Source organism: Bufo bufo, chromosome 3 (genome assembly GCF_905171765.1).
Source record: "Bufo bufo chromosome 3, aBufBuf1.1, whole genome shotgun sequence".
Lineage (NCBI taxonomy): Eukaryota > Metazoa > Chordata > Amphibia > Anura > Bufonidae > Bufo > Bufo bufo.
The window spans coordinates 684,165,257-684,188,012 of record NC_053391.1 but is presented as its reverse complement, the minus strand read 5'-3'; the positions used below and the strand labels follow the sequence as shown (position 1 = coordinate 684,188,012).

Sequence of the window (22,756 nt, the reverse complement as noted above, 5' to 3'; positions counted from 1 at the left end):
TTTTTTTTTTTATATACCAGCATCTACAAATGTGTTACTAGTTATAACCCAATCTCATCAAATGCAAATGTGACACCTATTGTGACAATGGTTTGTAGCTGTGTGGCTGGTAGTTACCAATGACACAAACAACAGGTGGCCAGTGTATACCGGTACTAGTGGACCCACCATACATACAGCCCCCAGAACAATACTGCCACTATATGTTACACACTTTTATTATTTATATTATATCATTTTTGTCTTTGTATTTATTTTAAGGTATAATTTTGTATTTAATCATGTTCTAGAACAGGTTTTTTTTATTGTGAATGTGGATGTGAAATATCAAATATTTATCTACTGCGAGTGCATAAAGTATAAATACTTGTTTTAAGGGAATACTTTCTGTGGGTGGTTTCAAGTGTAGAGCGCCTGTCTTAACCATACACAATGTATTCATCGTTTTGACAGGGTGAGTGAAATTCCATAACAACAAGAGGGTGAGCCCCTATACCCCTTTTATTCCAATGTATGTACACACTGACTCTACCAGCAGAATAGTGAGTGCAGCTCTGGAGTATAATACAGGATGTAACTCAGGATCAGTACAGGATAAGTAATGTAATGTATGTACACAGTGACTGCACCAGCAGAATAGTGAGTGCAGCTCTGTAGTATAATACAAGATGTAACTCAGGATCAGTACAGGATAAGTAATGTAATGTATGTACACAGTGACTGCACCGGCAGAATAGTGAGTGCAGCTCTGGAGTATAATACAGGATGTAACTCAGGATCAGTACAGGATAAGTAATGTAATGTATTTACACAGTGACTGCACTGGCAGAATAGTGAGTGCAGCTCTGGAGTATAATACAGGATGTAACTCAGGATCAGTACAGGATAAGTGATGTAATGTATGTACACAATGACTGCACCAGCAGAATAGTGAGTGCAGCTCTGGAGTATAATACAGGATGTAACTCAGGATCAGTACAGGATAAGTAATGTATGTACACAGTGACTGCACCAGCAGAATAGTGAGTGCAGCTCTGGAGTATAATACAGGATGTAACTCAGGATCAGTACAGGATAAGTAATGTAATGTATGTACACAGTGACTGCACCAGAAGAATAGTGAGTGCAGCTCTGGAGTATAATACAGGATGTAACTCAGGATCAGTACAGGATAAGTAATGTATGTATGCACACAGTGACTCCTCCAGCAGAATAGTGAGTGCAGCTCTGAAGTATAATACAGGATGTAACTGAGGATCAGTACAGGATAAGTAATGTAATGTATGTACACAGTGACTGCACCAGCAGAATAGTGAGTGCAGCTCTGGAGTATAATACAGGATGTAACTCAGGATCAGTACAGGATAAGTAATGTAATGTATTTACACAGTGACTGCACCAGAAGAACAGTGAGTGCAGCTCTGGAGTATAATACAGTATGTAATACTGAATACATCTTATTAATGATTTGCTGTTTTTGTTGTCTGTCAGTTGCCTCTTGGCTTTGTCCTTTGGGGAACAGCAAAGTGACTCCAGCAGCTTATGCTGCTCTGTTCCTCCCCCATGCTTTTCACTGCAGCTCTGCTTGTTGAGATTGGCTCCTGTGTATAAGCAGGCGGTTTCTGCACACAGGGATGATTTCTATTACAGTAAAGACACAGAACCATCATAAATTACTGGCATCAAAAACTCCCAGTGAGAAAAATAATATTTTCAGGTATTTAACTCCTGACTGATCCAGGCAGACACAATATTGGTGAAGTGCATGGACGCTCTGGTTGCTCATTGGCTCCTATATTAACCCAGTCTATAATATTGCGGGAGCGTTATAAGAGGAGCAGTCACTAGGAATAGGTGACATAAAGCAGTTATCATGGGGGCAGGGGAGAACAACAGCCCTCTGGACAGCTTCTGTAAACCTGGACCTGGCTGATAACAGGGAATAATAGTTTGTATTCACCGGCCTAGCAAAATGGAGAACAGATAGGGATCATGCACACGACCCTGCCCTTTTTTGCGGTCCGCAAATTGTGGATCCTCAAAAAACGGATACCGCCCGTGTGCCTTCCACAATAGAAATGCCTATTCTTGTCCGCAAAACGGACAAGAATAGGACATGCCTCATAATTTTTGCGGGGCCACGGAATGGAGCAACGGATGCGGACAGCACACAGAGTGCTGTCCACATCTTTTGAGGACCCATTGAAATGAATGGTTCCGTATACGGAATCAAAATACGGCCCGTATACGGAACGCAAAAAAACGTTTGTGTGCATGAGCCCATAGTATGATGAAGTAATATCGCTTTAAGGCCAAAAAAAATCTGGAATCTGGATATTAAGGGGTTAAAAGGTTTTACATGGCTAATGATTGAGGACAAGGTCACTGTATGTGGCGAGAAGGTGGCAGACTCCGGTGGCGGCGCCCCCTCTGTGGCTCCTGCGCCCCATGTGCCTATTGCGCTTTCCTCCCACCGTTAAACATGTAATAGCAGTGGTGTAGCCGCTCCCGCTGACAAGCCGCACTTTCCCACTTTACATATAATTACACCATACTGCAGGATCTGCTCGTCATTTTTTGGCCTCGTGATGTTATACATATGTAGCAGAGCTGAGTTTATTGTTTAAATGAACATTCCAGACAAGGCGTATACACTGACTATACCATGCCTAGTGCACAGCTGTAAGGGATGGTGCATGACACAAGACCAGACCTTGTACTATACATAACATAGCTGCATTATGTTTGACAAACTCATCCCTGCTACACCTGACTAATGTAGCACTGCTGCATCAATAAAATCAGCACTGCTGTATCTGGTAAACTGAACGCCACTATATCTGGCGAAGCAAGTAATTCTACATTGAGAAACTCATCACGCATCACAAACTAAGCCCTTCTACAATTGACAAACTCATTACTGCTTCATATGTTAACTTAAATCAGGCACCCTATGGTTTGTTACATTTGATGAACTCAGCCCTACTACATTTGATAAAGGAAAATCCCTTACATCTGATAAAGTCATCTCTATTGCGTGTGATATACAGTAGGTAGTTTTGTAACACTTGAAACTTCAGCAGTGCTGCATCTGACAAACTCAGCACAACTATATCTGACAAACTCAGCACTGCTATATGTGATGAGATTTTCTCAACTTCATTTGATAAGCTCAGCACTCCTAAATCTGACAAGCTGGCACTGCTACATATGACACACTTCTAACAGTGCAGCTGACAAACTCATTATTACTGCACCTGTAACTCTGTGTAGATTACCAGTCAGCACAACATGAATAAAGAAAAAGACTTCAGAAAACCCATGCATGATGCTGTAAAATGTAAGCAATGGCTCAATCTGATTGCAAAGCTGATCGCTCCTTCTATGAGGCGCCAATTTTTTTGCTGTGTAAAAAAAAAGCACTGAAAATGCAGTGCAATCTAAAGACCCCATGTAATAGAGCAGGAGGAGCTGAGCAGTTTGATATATAGTTTGTGGGAAACAATTCAGTAGAACTTGGATTTCATTCATTTACATCTCTGCTATTTCTATGCTTTGGAGTCCAAGTCCAGTGGGTGGTCCTATCACATGTGTAGCAGCGCCCACTGGACTCCTGAGCCCAGAATGAGCAGAGATTTAAATGAATAAATAACAAGTTCTACTGAATGTTTTCCCATAATACTATACATCAATCTGATCAGCTCCTCCTGCTCTACAACATGCTGCCCACAGATTGGACTTTATTTTGAACATGACAGGTTCCCTTTAATTTAAGAGGGGGGAAGATTTAGTCAGGACTTGTGAATATAGGTCAGATATCATGAATATTAGACTCGAGAAATTTGGTCAGATTTTATGAAAATTCAGCCACAGACACATGTAACGACAATGTAGTAAACATTCACAATGGACAGACCCTTAGGCCTCATCAACATGGCAGAATTATGACTTCCTTGTGTATGAAGATTAACAGTCCTGGGTAGGACCTGTTGAAGGACCGGTGGTCACATGACCAGGCTGTGCGGGTCCCCAAGTTAGATTTAGGGGTGCAGAGGGGAGCCCCATGGACGGCCTGGCACCTGAGGCTTGCAACCACCATGAATATTAACACTAATTAGACATGGTATAACACTGTACTAGAATACTTTACATATATTATGTGAGCGCCGTATGGCGGTATTAACACTGCATGTCACTGCAACTTAAGCCCTGTACAGTACATTAGGTTTGCAGTGTATGTAGATGAAGGGACTATATATAATTGTTGTTTATGTGACTACATGGAAGTGTCATATAGGCACAATACTATATGTTACTTATATGGCACTGTATGGTAGTACCCCATATGATAGGGCATTATCAGAAGGTATTACACAGAGTACCATTCAACTACGTGGTATGTATCAACCAGATCTCGATATGCACAGCCGTAAATTGGTCGTGCTGGTTTTGATGGTGGCTCTCCGGCTTTGACTATGTATTCAGAGATCTGTGGATGAGGGTCAGGCAGGAGATACAGCGTATGGAAGGATATCGGGAGGAGACCTCTCACCTTGTGTTCTTTATGGGGTTCAGTGTAGAGACTGCGTATCCTCCGACGCTCAGTCAGCTTGTTGTCAGCAGCTGTTGGCTGGTTGCATTCGCCCTTGTACGTGGCATTGTAGCTGGTTTCATGCACCACTTTCTCCTCCGGAGGTCGATACTGGGGCCTAGACTTTATTGGTTTCACTGGTTTCAAATCAGTCCAAGGTCTGAACTCATTCCTGGAAGAAGAGGACAAACCTTGCATTAATATCCATATCTGCCAACATCAGGATTATGAGACACAATATACACTCACCTAAAGAATTATTAGGAACACCTGTTCTATTTCTCATTAATGCAATTATCTAGTCAACCAATCACATGGCAGTTGCTTCAATGCATTTAGGGGGGTGCTCCTGGTCAAGACAATCTCCTGAACTCCAAACTGAATGTCAGAATGGGAAAGAAAGGTGATTTAAGCAATTTTGAGCGTGGCATGGTTGTTGGTGCCAGACGGGCCGGTCTGAGTTTTTCACAATCTGCTCAGTTACTGGGATTTTCACACACAACCATTTCTAGGGTTTACAAAGAATGGTGTGAAAAGGGAAAAACATCCAGTATGCGGCAGTCCTGTGGGCGAACATGCCTTGTGGATGCTAGAGGTCAGAGGAGAATGGGCCGACTGATTCAAGCTGATAGAAGAGCAACGTTGACTGAAATAACCACTCGTTACAACCGAGGTATGCAGCAAAGCATTTGTGAAGTCACAACACGCACAACCTTGAGGCGGATGGGCTACAACAGCAGAAGACCCCACCGGGTACCACTCATCTCCACTACAAATAGGAAAAAGAGGCTACAATTTGCACGAGCTCACCAAAATTGGACTGTTGAAGACTGGAAAAATGTTGCCTGGTCTGATGAGTCTCGATTTCTGTTGAGACATTCAAATGGTAGAGTCCGAATTTGGCGTAAACAGAATGAGAACATGTATCCATCCTCTGATGGCTACTTCCAGCAGGATAATGCACCATGTCACAAAGCTTGAATCATTTCATATTGGTTTCTTGAACATGACAATGAGTTCACTGTACTAAAATGGCCCCCACAGTCACTAGATCTCAACCCAATAGAGCATCTTTGGGATGTGGTGGAACGGGAGCTTCGTGCCCTGGATGTGCATCCCTCAAATCTTCATCAACTGCAAGATGCTATCCTATCAATATGGGCCAACATTTCTAAAGAATGCTATCAGCACCTTATTGAATCAATGCCACGTAGAATTAAGGCAGTTCTGAAGGCAAAAGGGGGTCCAACACCGTATTAGTATGGTGTTCCTAATAATTCTTTAGGTGAGTGTATATGTCCCACCCATTTATATAGGATATGTCCCAAACCTTAGGGTATGACCACACAGTGGTTGTGTGATGCTTGCAATGCGACCGTGTTGTGTTCGAGTACGGGCCACACCGGGTTCTAATAAGACTAATGAGACCGCACATTCGCCAGCGCCACACAACCGCGCCTTTTGGTTATACCGTTCGAATTTGAAACACAGATTGTACATATGACCCCCCCCCTTCATCACATCTCATAATAAATACAGACCTCAGACCAGACATCTAAACAAATACAGACCTCAGACCAGACACCTACAAATACAGACTTCGGACCAGACACCTAAACAAATACAAACCTTAGACCAGACATCTACAAATACGGACCTGAGACCAGACACCTACAAACAGACTATAGACCAACCACCTACAAATATAGACCTTAGACAAGTCACCTTGACCAGACAGCTACAAATATAGACCTCAGACAAGACACCTAAATAAATACAGTCCCTGGACCAGACAACTAAAAATACAGGCCTCAGATCAGACACCTAAACAAATACAGACCTCAGACCAAAAAGCAACAAATACAGACCTCAGACCAGACAGCTACAAATACAGACCTTAGACTAGACAGCTACAAATACAGGCCTTAGACCAGTCAGCTACAAATACAGGCCTCAGACAAGTCAGCTACAAACACAGAACTCAGACCAGACAGCTACAAATACAGACCTTAGACTAGACAGCTACAAATACAGGCCTCAGACAAGTCAGCTACAAATACAGACCTTAGACTAGACAGCTACAAATACAGGCCTCAGACAAGTCAGCTACAAATACAGACCTTAGACTAGACAGCTACAAATACAGGCCTTAGACCAGTCAGCTACAAATACAGGCCTCAGACAAGTCAGCTACAAATACAGACCTCAGACCAGACAGCTACAAATACAGACCTCATACCAGAAAGCAAAAATACAGACCTCAGACCAGACAGCTACAAATACAGACCTCAGACCAGACACCTTTGAATACAGACCTCAGACCAGACACCTTTGAATACAGACCTCAGACCAGACACCTACAAATACAAACCTCAGACCAGACAGCTACAAATACAGACCTCATACCAGAAAGCAACAAATGCAGACCTAAGACCAGACAGCTACAAATACAGACCTCAGACAAGACAGCTACAAATACAGACCTCATACCAGACAGCTACAAATACAGACCTTAAACCAGACAGCTACAAATACAGACCTCAGACCAGACAGCTACAAATACAGACCTCAGAGCAGACAGCTACAAATACAGACCTCAGACCAGACAGCTACAAATACAGACCTCAGACCAGACAGCAACAAATACAGACCTTAGACCAGACAGCTACAAATACAGACCTTAAACCAGACAGCTACAAATACAGACCTCAGACCAGACAGCTACAAATACAGACCTCAGACCAGCCATCTACAAATACAGACCTCAGACCAGACAGCTACAAATACAAACCTCAGACCAGACAGCTACAAATACAGACCTTAAACCAGACAGCTACAAATACAGACCTCATACCAGAAAGCAACAAATGCAGACCTCAGACCAGACAGCTACAAATACAGACCTTAAACCAGACAGCTACAAATACAGACCTCAGACCAGACAGCTACAAATACAGACCTCAGACCAGACAGCTACAAATACAGACCTCAGACCAGACAGCTACAAATACAGACCTCAGACCAGACAGCTACAAATACAAACCTCAGACCAGACACCTTCGAATACAGACCTCAGACCAGACACCTACAAATACAGACCTCAGACCAGACAGCTACAAATACAGACCTCAGACCAGACAGCTACAAATACAGACCTCAGACCAGACAGCTACAAATACAAACCTCAGACCAGACACCTTCGAATACAGACCTTAGACCAGACTAGACCCCTGAAGAAAATACAAACCCCCAGAGTAGACCCCGGAAGTAACCACAGACCCCAGACTCGTATTTGCAAAACTGGTTATGGAAGAGATGTGTCCTCCCCTGTTACAGACAGCTACAAATACAGACCTTATACCGGAAAGCAGCAAATACAGACCTCAGACCAGCCAGCTACAAATACAGACTTCAGACCAGACAGCTGCAAATACAAACCTCAGACCAGACAGCTACAAATACAGACCTCATACCAGAAAGCAACAAATGCAGACCTCAGACCAGACAGCTACAAATACAGACCTCAAACCAGACAGCTATAAATACAGACCTCAGACCAGACAGCTACAAATACAGACCTCATACCAGAAAGCAACAAATGCAGACCTCAGACCAGACAGCTACAAATACAGACCTCATACCAGCCATCTACAAATACAGACCTCAGACCAGACAGCTACAAATACAAACCTCAGACCAGACAGCTACAAATACAGACCTTAAACCAGACAGCTACAAATACAGACCTCATACCAGAAAGCAACAAATACAGACCTCAGACCAGACAGCTACAAATACAGACCTTAAACCAGACAGCTACAAATTCAGACCTCAGACCAGACAGCTACAAATACAGACCTCAGACCAGCCATCTACAAATACAGACCTCAGACCAGACAGCTACAAATACAAACCTCAGACCAGACAGCTACAAATACGACCTTAAACCAGACAGCTACAAATACAGACCTCATACCAGAAAGCAACAAATGCAGACCTCAGACCAGACAGCTACAAATACAGACCTTAAACCAGACAGCTACAAATACAGACCTCAGACCAGACAGCTACAAATACAGACCTCAGACCAGACAGCTACAAATACAGACCTCAGACCAGACAGCTACAAATACAGACCTCATACCAGAAAGCAACAAATGCAGACCTCAGACCAGACAGCTACAAATTCAGACCTCAGACCAGACAGCTACAAATACAGACCTCATACCAGACAGCTACAAATACAGACCTTAAACCAGACAGCTACAAATACAGACCTCATACCAGACAGCTACAAATACAGACCTCAGACCAGACAGCTACAAATTCAGACCTCAGACCAGACAGCTACAAATTCAGACCTCAGACCAGACAGCTACAAATACAGACCTCATACCAGACAGCTACAAATACAGACCTCAGACCAGACAGCTACAAATACAGACCTCAGACCAGACAGCTACAAATACAGACCTCAGACCAGACACCTTCAAATAAAGACCTCAGACCAGACAGCAACTAATACAGACCTCAGACCAGACAGCTACAAATACAGACCTCAGACCAGACAGCTACAAATACAGACCTCATACCAGAAAGCAACAAATGCAGACCTCATTCTAGACAGCTACAAATACAGACCTCAGACCAGACACCTTCGAATACAGACCTCAGACCAGACTAGACCCCTGAAGAAAATACAAACCGGATTCCAAAAAAGTTGGGACACTATACAAATCGTGAATAAAAACTTAATGCAATGATGTGGAGGTGCCAACTTCTAATATTTTATTCAGAATAGAACATGAATCACAGAACAAAAGTTTAAACTGAGAAAATGTACCATTTTAAGGGAAAAATATGTTCAATCAGAATTTCAAGGTGTCAACAAATCCCAAAAAAGTTGGGACAAGGCCATATTCACCACTGTGTGGCATCTCCCCTTCTTCTTACAACACTCAACAGACGTCTGGGGACCGAGGAGACCAGTTTCTCAAGTTTAGAAATAGGAATGCTCTCCCATTCTTGTCTAATACAGGCCTCTAACTGGTCAATCGTCTTGGGCCTTCTTTGTTGCACCTTCCTCTTTATGATGAGCCAAATGTTCTCTATAGGTGAAAGATCTGGACTGCAGACCGGCCATTTCAGTACCCGGATCCTTCTCCTACGCAGCCATGATGTTGTGATTGATGCAGAATGTGGTCTGGCATTATCTTGTTGAAAAATGCAGGGTCTTCCCTGAAAGAGATGACGTCTGGATGGGAGCATATGTTGTTCTAGAACCTGAATATATTTTTCTGCATTAATGGTGCCTTTCCAGACATGCAAGCTGCCCATGCCACACGCACTCATGCAACCCCATACCATCAGAGATGCAGGCTTCTGAACTGAGCGTTGATAACAACTTGGGTTGTCCTTGTCCTCTTTGGTCCGGATGACATGGCGTCCCAGATTTCCAAAAATAACTTTGAATCGTGACTCGTCTGACCACAGAACAGTCTTCCATTTTGCCACACTCCATTTTAAATGATCCCTGGCCCAGTGAAAACGCCTGAGCTTGTGGATCTTGCTTAGAAATGGCTTCTTCTTTGCACTGTAGAGTTTCAGCTGGCAACGGCGGATGGCACGGTGGATTGTGGTCACTGACAATGGTTTCTGGAAGTATTCCTGAGCCCATTCTGTGATTTCCTTTACAGTAGCATTCCTGTTTGTGGTGCAGTGTCGTTTAAGGGCCCGGAGATCACGGGCATCCAGTATGGTTTTACCGCCTTGACCCTTACGCACAGAGATTGTTCCAGATTCTCTGAATCTTCGGATGATGTTATGCACAGTTGATGATGATAGATGCAAAGTCTTTGCAATTTTTCGCTGGGTAACACCTTTCTGATATTGCTCCACTATCTTTCTGCGCAACATTGTGGGAATTGGTGATCCTCTACCCATCTTGGCTTCTGAGAGACACTGCCACTCTGAGAAGCTCTTGTTATACCCAATCATGTTGCCAATTGACCTAATTAGTGTTAATTGGTCTTCCAGCTCTTCGTTATGCTCAAATTTACTTTTTCCAGCCTCTTATTGCTACTTGTCCTTATTGCTACTTGTCCCAACTTTTTTGGGATTTGTTGACACCGTGAAATTTTGAATCAATGTATTTTTCCTTTAAAATGATACATTTACTCGGATTAAACGTTTGATCTGTCATCTACTTTCTATTACAAATAAAATATTGACATTTGCCATCTCCACATCATTGCATTCAGTTTTTATTCACAATTTGTTTAGTGTCCCAACTTTTTTGGAATCCGGTTTTTACAAACCCCCAGAGTAGACCCCGGAAGTAACTACAGACCCCAGACTCGTATTTGCAAAACTGGTTATGGAAGAGATGTGTCCTCCCCTGTTACAGACAGCTACAAATACAGACCTCAGACCAGACAGCTACAAATACAGACTTCAGACCAGCCAGCTAAAAATACAGACCTCAGACCAGTCAGCTACAAATCAGACCTCAGACCAGACAGCTACAAATACAGACCTCATACCGGAAAGCAACAAATACAGACCTCAGACCAGACAGCTGCAAATACAAACCTCAGACCAGAAAACTACAAATACAGACCTCAGACCAGACAGCTACAAATACAGACCTCAGACCAGACAGCTATAAATACAGACCTCAGACCAGACAGCTACAAATACAGACCTCATACCAGAAAGCAACAAATGCAGACCTCATACCAGACAGCTACAAATACAGACCTCAGACCAGACACCTTCGAATACAGACCTCAGACCAGACAGCTACAAATACAGACCTCAGACCAGACAGCTACAAATACAGACCTCAGACCAGACAGCTACAAATACAGACCTCAGACCAGACAGCTACAAATACAGACCTCAGACCAGACAGCTACAAATACAGACCTCAGACCAGACACCTTCGAATACAGACCTCAGACCAGACTAGACCCCTGAAGAAAATACAAACTCCCAGAGTAGACCCCGGAAGTAACTACAGACCCCAGACTCGTATTTGCAAAACTGGTTATGGAAGAGATGTGTCCTCCACTGTTACAGACAGCTACAAATACAGACCTCATACCGGAAAGCAACAAATACAGACCTCAGACCAGCCAGCTACAAATACAGACCTCAGACCAGTCAGCTACAAATACAGACCTCAGACCAGACAGCTACAAATACAGACCTCATACCAGAAAGCAACAAATGCAGACCTCAGACCAGACAGCTACAAATACAGACCTCAGACCAGACACCTTCGAATACAGACCTCAGACCAGACAGCAACAAATACAGACCTCAGACCAGACAGCTACAAATACAGACCTCAGACCAGACAGCTACAAATGCAGACCTCATTCCAGAAAGCAACAAATACAGACCTTAGACCAGACAGCTACAAATACAGACCTCAGACCAGACAGCTACAAATACAGACCTCAGACCAGACACCTTCGAATACAGACCTCAGACCAGACAGCAACAAATACAGACCTCAGACCAGACAGCTACAAATACAGACCTTAGACTAGACAGCTACAAATACAGACCTTAGACTAGACAGCTACAAATACAGGCCTTAGACCAGTCAGCTACAAATACAGGCCTCAGACAAGTCAGCTACAAACACAGAACTCAGACCAGACAGCTACAAATACAGACCTTAGACTAGACAGCTACAAATACAGGCCTTAGACCAGTCAGCTACAAATACAGGCCTCAGACAAGTCAGCTACAAATACAGACCTCAGACCAGACAGCTACAAATACAGACCTCATACCAGAAAGCAAAAATACAGACCTCAGACCAGACAGCTACAAATACAGACCTCAGACCAGACACCTTTGAATACAGACCTCAGACCAGACACCTTTGAATACAGACCTCAGACCAGACACCTACAAATACAAACCTCAGACCAGACAGCTACAAATACAGACCTCATACCAGAAAGCAACAAATGCAGACCTCAGACCAGACAGCTACAAATACAGACCTCAGACCAGACAGCTATAAATACAGACCTCAGACCAGACAGCTACAAATACAGACCTCATACCAGAAAGCAACAAATGCAGACCTAAGACCAGACAGCTACAAATACAGACCTCAGACAAGACAGCTACAAATACAGACCTCATACCAGACAGCTACAAATACAGACCTTAAACCAGACAGCTACAAATACAGACCTCAGACCAGACAGCTACAAATACAGACCTCAGACCAGACAGCTACAAATACAGACCTCAGACCAGAAAGCAACAAATACAGACCTCAGACCAGACAGCTACAAATACAGACCTCAGACCAGAAAGCAACAAATACAGACCTCAGACCAGACACCTTCGAATACAGACCTCAGACCAGACTAGACCCCTGAAGAAAATACAAACCCCCAGAGTAGACCCCGGAAGTAACTACAGACCCCAGACTCGTATTTGCAAAACTGGTTATGGAAGAGATGTGTCCTCCCCTGTTACAAGCTGTTATATATTATCTGCAGTTTATTCTTTGATATATCCCCAGAAAGTCCGGTTGAAAATCAATATGGCCACCAATTTAGCACCCAGGAGAGGAAATCCAAATGTAGTCCTTTTTTAAGGTCCCCTACCATCTAGGGTTGCTCACCATGTGAAGCTGTTGTTACAGCAGCCTGGTATTATTGGGGTCCCGTATGGAGACATATTTACTGTAAAACATTGTACTTTCATGGATTTCCCTCGACTTCCAAGATAAAAGAAAGGAGGAACAACGTAATCTACCATGTTCTGACTGGGGTCTTCACTGACCTTAGGGGTTAGTTCACCTATTTATTAGAAGAGACCCCCACTATGATAAAAATGATGTCTGGGATCCATACCGATCAGCTGAAATGCAAGGGGAGTTACAGCAGCAAGTGTTCAATTCCCCTGCAACGCCACTACAGGAGAAATCAAGTATTACACTGTTCTAAGTGAACTTAAAGGGCATCTGTCAGTAGTTTTGTACCTATGACACTGGCTGACTTGTTACATGTGCGCTTGGCAGCTGAAGGCATCTCTGTTGGTTCCATGTTCATATGTGCCCTCATTACTGAGAAAAATGATGTTTTAATTTATGCAAATGAACCTCTAGGAGCAACGGGGGCGTTGCTGTTACACGTAGAGGCTCTGCTGTGTCTTTGCAACTGCCGAGCCTTTTGCTCTTTGATTGAAGACACCATCACATCTGGTCCTGTCAATCAAAATGCAGAGGGTGCAGCAGAGAGAGCAGAGCCTCTAGGTGTAACAGCAACGCCCCCGTTGCTCCTAGAGGCTCATTTGCATATATGAAACCATCATTTTTCTCAGCAATGCGGGCACATATGAACATGAGACCAACACAGATGCCTTCAGCTGCCAAGCGCACATGTAACAGGTCAGCCAGTGTCATACGTTGACAGGTGCCCTTTAATAGGTTGTCTATGTAATCCAGAGAGATGCTATATCGGTGGATATATTTGTGGTCACCCAGCTTTCCCAGGAACAGATATAACATCACAACGTATTTACAGGGGATTTTTTAAAGATATTTCTTCACCCGATTCCCCTTTGCACCCTCTACAGATTGAGCCGGATAGTTCCCCTTGTAAATGGCCATTATAATGATATTAGGAAGCTTTTGTCGGAGCGCCCCACCACTCCCCCTCCTCGTCACTTCATGCTCCTACACCAGAATGGAGACTTATGTTCGCACAGAGAAGAAGCCTCAGGATTAATAATTTATAAAGTGCTAATCTTGACATTTATCCATCTCCGGGTTCCAGCAGATTACATGTAATCCCATGAATTATTCTGCGCGTCTCTTACCCGGTTTATAAGATTCCCCCACATTAGGTTTGACTTTTTTCTTTTATGGGGCTCTCCTGCTCTTAATTCTGTGTCATTTTTAGTTTTAATATTCTGCACTGATTAATAGCGGTCAGAGCTCGTTTTTTCTTCCACACAGCATTAAATCCTCTGCATACAATGTATCCATTGAACACAATAATAACACAGTATGCAGTATGCTCCCTCTAGTGGTGGTTGCAGGCAGACAGAATTTTAGCATTTAACCACCACAAAATTTCCCTCTTCTGTATCGGTATCGGAAAAATCAATTTATTATCCTGTATTTCGACTCCTTCATCGCTGCTACCTTCCACCATAGGTAAAATGTGGTCCTACAGTTTTTTGCCCATTGGTCACCTCAATCCAGGGAAAAGGAAAATGGAAAAACTGCTTGGGCAGGCTGTCCCGTGTATCCCTTGTGAAGTCTTTACTCATCGCCCGTGTAGACTTTTGCAAATGACATCAATGACCTTGACCAGTTAGGTCTTAAAATTCCAAAGAACGAATGACCCCTGATTGATGGGTAAAGTGACCCCAAATGTCACAAGATTGTCACAAGTGGAGCTAAAGGGAATCATAATAACCTACTGAGTATGGTAGACATGAAAATGATAATGGCTGTTCAAGGACAACCCTTGAGGTTTGAGGTTTGATGAACCAAAAAAATCAATGTCTCCAGCTGTCGGTAGTGACCTGGTCAAGATCACTTGAGTTATTTCGACAAACTGAATGAAGAAGATGAACTAAGTTCAAGGATTTGTGGATTATTGAAGATCATGGTAGAAGATGTTGACTCCAAGTTGAAGACCTCATCTACCCCATCAACCTCTCCAAACCACTGCTCAGGTAACTGCTTGATCAAGATCAAATTTTTGATCTTATCAGGACCAGCGGCAGAATCACTACTTAACTAGTCAGTCATTGAGAGAAGCTGAGCGACCTCACCATCATGACATCCATAGTGGTTAACATCCTCCTAGATAAAGGGCCATTTTAAAGTGTTGGTGGCCACAAGTTTCATGAGTAGACCCCTCTGGAACATTTTTATCCATCTAGAAGCATTTTTTAGGGCTCTTTCACACCTGCGTTATTGTGTTCCGGCATAGAGTTCCGTCGTCGGGGCTCTATGCCGGAAGAATCCTGATCAGGATTATCCTAATGCATTCTGAATGGAGAGTAATCCGTTCAGGATGCATCAGGATGTCTTCAGTTCCGGTACGGAACGTTTGTTGGCCGGAGAAAATACCGCAGCATGCTGCGCTTTTTGCTCCGGCCAAAAATCCGGAACACTTGCCGCAAGGCCGGATCCGGAATTAATGCCCATTGGAAGGCATTGATCCGGATCCGGCCTTAAGCTAAACGTCGTTTCGGCGCATTGCCGGAGCCGACATTTAGCTTTTTCAGAGTGGTTACCATGGCTGCCGGGACGCTAAAGTCCTGACAGCCATGGTAAGTGTAGTGGGGAGCGGGGGAGCAGTATACTCACCGTCCGTGCGGCTCCCCGGGCGCTCCAGAGTGACGTCAGGGCGCCCCAAGCGCATGGATCACGTGATCCATGTGATCACGTCATCCATGCGCATGGGGCGCTCTGACGTCATTCTAGAGCGCCCCGGGAGCCGCACGGACTGTAAGTATACCGCTCCCCCGCTCCCCGCTCCTACTATGGCAACCAGGACTTTAATAGCGTCCTGGGTGCCATAGTAACACTGAAAGCATTTGGAAGACGGTTCCGTCTTCAAATGCTTTCAGTACACTTGCGTTTTTCCGGATCCGGCAGGCACCTCCGGCAACGGAAGTGCATGCCGGATCCCAACAACGCAAGTGTGAAAGAGGCCTTAGACACCTTTATGGGAAAGATTTGGATTCATGGGTGAAATCTACTTTGATTTGATTCATTCACTTTCCCTTTTCTTCTCCTTCTGGCCCAGACCACCATGATGACTTCATCCATCCATGACTTGTCCCTATGTACTCTAGCCATCTATTCCCACCCTCTTCACAAACCTCCCATCCTTCTGCCCCCTTAATGGTACAATCCTGCTGCTTCCCCCAGTGCCCTTATAGTTACACCAAAAATATAGTGCCTCCTTTGTGCTCTACACAGTAACATTGCCCCCTTTTGTGTCCAGACACAATAATTCCTGCCCTTAAGCCTGTTTCACAGTGCCTTTAGAGCATTCCGGCAGGCTTTTCTGGCATAGAATGCCGGGAATCGGGGAGAGAAAAAACACTGCGCTCAGCAGTATTTGTCCGGACGATTTTCGCCATATTTGCCTATTTTGGCCAGATCTCCACCGGTCCCCATTATATTTAATGGGACCGGATCACATTTCGGTAGTGTCCGGCAGTGACGGATCTAGCAGGCTGTTCCCCAACAGAACAGTCTGCCGGATTTGTAAATGCTAGTGTGAAACTAGCCTTACACAATAATACCGCCCCTTTAGTGTCCCTTCACTTTATTAGTGCTCTCTTAGTGCCCCCCAACACAGTAATAGTACCACCTTAGTATCCTGACACTGTAAAAGTGCCCCTTTAGAGCTCCCATACAGTAATAGTCCGCCAACACAGTAACAGTGCCACCTTAATACCCGCACATAATAATACGGCCCGCAGACAGTAAAAATCTATGGAAAGCAGGTACTTTACCGATCTGCGGGGGGACATAAAATATCTGCTGTGATTATTCCCAGTTGTCAGCCCCAGGGGCGCAAAAATAACGCCCATAAGTGACAATCCCGTCTATACGTCTATATCAGTAGCTTAAAGGGGTTGTCCGAGTTATGAAAAAAAAATATAGCATTGTAAATCTGATGGGCAGCAATATATAACTGAGCTTAGAAAGTTTTTGGTAAAAAAAATTATATTTCCTCATTTCCCTGATTTTCTTCTGGCCCTTTGTTTACCTGCAGTAACAACAATCTCTATCCCTATCTCTCTCCCCTGCTCTGCAAAGGGAGTGAATAAGACTGCCCTGACATGTCTGACTACTGGGAGACTCAGCAGCATGTTATATGTGTAGGACTACAAGTCCTAACTGTACAATGACACTGCTGATACACACAGGATCTTCCCCCTACCTGTTGTGCAATGCTCTGCAGAACTGCTCTGTCAGCTCCTCTGCCCAGCATTTGTCTCCTCACTGCCTGCAGATACTCAGTAAAGCCTTCAGCCCTGAGTCTGTGCTCCTGAAAGAGTTAATCCAGTGGGAGGGAGACACAGGGCAGAGAGCAGCAGCCGGCAGTGCAGGGGGGCGTGGCCAGCACAGTGAGTCTTGTGTACAGACACAGATCTGTTCTCTCAGGCTTGTGCACAAAACATTATCAGAGCAGGGAGAGAAGCTGACATCACAGGTCATGTGACCCTCAGTGAAATCTGATAAAGGAGCAACTACAGATGCAGTAAGTGCATGGTAAAGCTGTTACATTTGATTAGTTAGAAACATACAAAGAACAAAAAAATAACTTGGACAACCCCCAGGGCCGATCCTAGGGTCACAGGCGCCTGGGTGCAGAAATATTTCTGGCGCCCCCACATGGGCGTGGTTATCTTACTAACTCCTCCCCTTTACAATGTTTCTATGGCAACAACTTCAGCCCCCAACTTCAGCCCCACCAATTTGCTTTGACAATAACTTAGTCAACGGCTTTGACAAGTCAAAATAAATGTCATGTGCCAGTAGCCAGAGCCCCCCCATATCATGTGCCAGTAGCCAGAGCCCCCCATATCATGTGCCAGTAGCCCCCCTTATCATGTGCCAGCCCAGTAGTCCCCCCTTATCATGTGCCAGCCCAGTAGTCCCCCCTTATCATGTGCCAGCCCAGTAGTCCCCCCTTATCATGTGCCAGCCCAGTAGCCCCCCTTATCATGTGCCAGCCCAGTAGTCCCCCCTTATGTGCCAGCCCAGTAGCCCCCCTTATGTGCCAGCCCAGTAGCCCCCCTTATCATGTGCCAGCCCAGTATTGTACCTATATAAAAAAATAAAAAAAAATAATACACTTATACTTACCTCCAGCAATGCGATGCGATGCAGGCCGCCTCTTCCGTCTGTGTCCCTCGCTATACGGCTCAGGCGACGCGATGACGTCATCGCGCCGCCTGCACCGGCCTCTGATAGGCTGCCAGCACTAAGCCGGCAGCCTATCAGAGGAACAGGAGGGGACACACCTCTCCCTCCTCTGCCGCAGCACAGGCATCTGTATTGCCGTCCTGAGGACGGCAATACAGATGACTATGGAGATGAGCGCTTCCGCAATGGAGGCGCTCATCTCCTGCTCTGCCCTGCCGCCGGCCGCGGCCGCCCCCACTTGTCACCAGGGCCGCGGCCTTGCGGCACTCAGGCTTGCCGGCCCACCGGGAAATTTCCCGCTATCCCGGCAGGCCAGTCCGGCCCTGCGCTCGGCGCCTTTCGGGTGACAGCGCTGGGGTGCGGGGCACCCACTGCACCCCGTGTAGGATCGGCCCTGACAACCCCTTTAAAGGGAACCTGTCATCAACTGTATGCTGATCTCACTGAGGGCAGCATAAAATAGTGACAGAAATGCTGATCTCAGCGATGTGTCACTCATCAGCTAAAAGTAAGTGGTTGCTGAGAACCAGCATCATAAGTATTGCAGCCCAGGCCTTGAAAAGAGTCAAATCTACTTGAGAAGAGTCCTGGTTATTCATAATCTCCTGCTCTCCCCGACCATCTTCTGATGGTTGGCAGTTCTCTCCTAGAGAGAAAGGGAGAAAACTCGGTAGAAGACGGTCAGTCATCAGCAGGTGGGGGGGGGGGGGGGGGGGGAGAGCAGGAAGTCATGAATAACCAGGACTCTTCTCGAGTGGCCGTGACTCTTTTCCAGGCCCAGTCTGCAATGTTCGTGATGTTGGTTCTCGGCAACCACTTACTTTTAACTTTTAAATGACCGACTGCTGAAATCAACTCACCTGTCTCTACTTTAGTATGGGCAGCATAAAGTTGATGACAGGTTCCCTTTAAAGGAGAACTCCGAACAAAAGGAGAAATCAGCCGCAGTGTTTGTCGCTGCTGCCTGTACTCACTGTTACAGTACGGTTTTAACATTGTAGCAGTGCAGATTTATAAGCCATTCAGGCTGAATGACAACCCAAAGTTAAGTAACGGCCGCCATTAGAGGTTATCACTCAGAACAGCGTAGAATATTAAAAAATATATATATTTCCAAAAAGATTTATCTGTGTCCCTATAGCATCTTTCTACATCACTACAGCAGCTTCACCCAGTTCTAATCTGCTTCCGGGACGAAGAACAGAATGCTAGAACTGCAGTGAAGACTGACACACACAGGCGAAGGGTGAAAAGATGGATGGGCGCTGTGTGCAGTACAGGTAATCGAGATATTAATTGAATATTATGGGAGACCCCCAACCCACTCCCGTAAGTGTTACAAATCCGCTCTAATAGGCTATGATGCTGGCACACCGTCTGTCGGACAGAGAAGAGAAGCGGTGACAGCCTCCAGCTACGCTCTGACTATCCTGTCACAGAGCGGTGACTGCAGCAGCCGCAGCCATCCCCCCTTCCTCTGGCTCCTTTGTTCTCCAGGCTCCACCTCCCTGTATAGAGCCAGCGTCTGCAGCCACCGCCATCATAGGCAAACAGAAAAATGCCGTCTAAGGGCTCATGCACACGAACGTATTTTCTTTCCATGCCCGTTCCTTTTTTTTTTTGCGGAACTAATCATTTCAATGGGTCCGCCCAAAAAAAAACGGAAGTTACTCCGTGTGCATTCCGTTTCCATATGTCTGTATTTCCGTTCCGCAAAAAAATACGCATTACGGACAAGGATAGGACTGTTCTATCAGGGCTCAGCTGTTCCCTTCCGCAAAATACAGAATGCACACGGACGTCATCCATATTTTTTGCGTGTCCGTTTTTTTTTTGCGGACCGCAAAATACATAAAGTCATGTGCACAAGCCCTTAGTGGAGAATATATACGAATTTTATACATCCTTGACCAGGATCATTCAGAGCACTTCATATGCCCCACCAGGTCTGAGCATTGTGCAGCACAGTTATTTAGGCAGTGTATGGCGTTATTATTTAGGCACTATATACTGTAGCTCTAACATTAGGACATGGTAGTGTCATAATGTAATGGACTATATGGCGGCATTATTTAGGCACTATATACTGTAGCTCTAACATTAGGACATGGTAGTGTCATAATGTAATGGACTATATGGCGGCATTATTTAGGCACTATATACTGTAGCTCTAACATTAGGTTATTATGTCATTATGTTATACACTGTATGGTGGTATCATTAAGGCACTATGTACTGTAGCTCTAACATTAAGAAATTGTGGTGTCATTATTTTATGGACTGAATGGCGGCATTATTAAGGTACTTTATACGGTAGTTCTAACATTACCACATTGTAGTGTCATTGATATATGGACTGTATGGCGGTATTATTAAGGCACTATATACTGTAGCTCTAACATTTTATATTATGGCCTGTATGGCGGTATTATTTATGCACTATATACTGTATCTATTCAATTAAAATTGTAGTTGCATTGTTTTACGGCTTGTACGGTGGTATTATGTAGGCACTATATAGTGTTTTGCAAATATTGGGACTGTATGGCGGTATAAGGCACTTTATACTGTAGTTCTGATATTAGGATAATGTAGTGGCATTATCTTTTAGACTGCATGTCGGTATTATTTAGCCACTATTTACTATAGTTCTGATATTAAGACAATGTAGTGATATTATTGTATGGATAGTATGGCGATAAAACTTATACCACTATATACTGTAATTCTAATGTTAGGAAAATGTAGTGGAATTATTTTATAATTGTATGGCGGTATTATTTAGGCACTGTATACTACAGTTTTGATATTAAGACAACATACGGCATTATTGTATGAATAGTTTGGCGGTATTACTTGGGTATTATATACTGTAATTCTAATATTAGGACGATGTAGTAGTATTATTGGATAGGTAGTGTGGTGGTATTATTTAGGCACCATATACTGTAGCTCAAATATTGGGACAATCTAGTGGAATTATATTATGGGCTATATGGCGGTATTAAGCACTATATACTGTAGTTCTGATATTAGGATAGTGTACAGGCATTATCTTTTAGACTGCATGGCGGTATTATTAGCACTGTATACTGTAATATTTAGGCTGCACATACTGATATTCGGATACTGTAGCGGCAGTATTTTACGCATTATATGTGTGTACTGTGTGGTCATGTTTCAGATTGTTACGCCGGATTCTATAAATGGGGGAGGGGTGGATCTTCCGCACAATGTTTTGCAGGGGCCGCAGATCCTGATGCGGATAAACCAGCCCCAGTGTAACGGGTGATGTCATCATCTCTGCTGAGGATCCCGCTGCCTGCTCCAGGAGGAAGAGACCAGGGCGTGCAGGAGACTGCAGACACGGTCTTCTCATCCTGAACAACCCCTTTAAGGCGACCATACTGATGATAGGCAACAATTCAGGACCTACCTGCAGATGAGTGACTCTGGTTCAAGGCTGCTTAAAGGATGTGGCATTAAAGAGGGTTTCCAGGGGAATAATTGAAATTGAAAAGTAAAATTATATCTCTGGAAAACCCCTCTAACTTACAGGGAACTTGCCGATAGGGGGCAGTAGAGAGGCAGTTTTCTTCCTTGTGGAGGAGAGCTCATTTGCATACTTATTCCCATGGAGCATTTCAAGACCCCACACACCAGCGGAGTCTCCTCAATAAGAACCAGCCCCCCCCCCCCCTGATCTTGGGGCAAACAACGGTGACGGGCGAGTGTATTACAGGGGATTTACCATCAGAATAGAGGAAATGTAGGTTTTTCTGCCCTCAGTGTCACAAGGCTAGCAGCGGGGCCCTCCTCTACCGATACAGTGTCCCGGAGGGGTCAGGTGTGTCCCCTGCCAAATCTCCTCTCTGCAAGAGAAGGCTCATTGGGGTTGTCAGCTGGCCTAGGGCACTGGGTGGGGGTTCGTGGTGGGGGTGGATAGCCACATGAGGCAACCTGACAGCAAATGTTCAGTTTCCCTGCAGTGCCCCCACAGGTGAGAGGAAGCATTACACAGTCCTCAGCCCAAAGACAATCTCTTTACAGGGCATATCTATTATCTATCTATCTATCTATCTATCTATTATCTATTATCTATCTATCATCTATCTATCTATTATCTATCTATCTATCTATCTATCTATTATCTATCTATCTATCTATCTATCTATTATCTATCTATCTATCTATCTATCTATTATCTATCTATCTATTATCTA

The 22,756-nt window shown here is 44.4% G+C and overlaps 1 protein-coding gene across 1 annotated transcript in view; it reads right to left on the bottom strand.

The window, feature by feature from the left end:
• MAP6 (microtubule associated protein 6) overlaps positions 1–22,756 on the bottom strand; it is a 46,046-nt gene that overhangs the window by 18,424 nt on the left and 4,866 nt on the right. Inside the window, exon 2 of the mRNA XM_040426471.1 lies at positions 4,553–4,763. Within this exon, the coding sequence (XP_040282405.1) occupies positions 4,553–4,763 (211 nt within the window). The remainder of the gene's footprint in view (positions 1–4,552; positions 4,764–22,756) is intronic.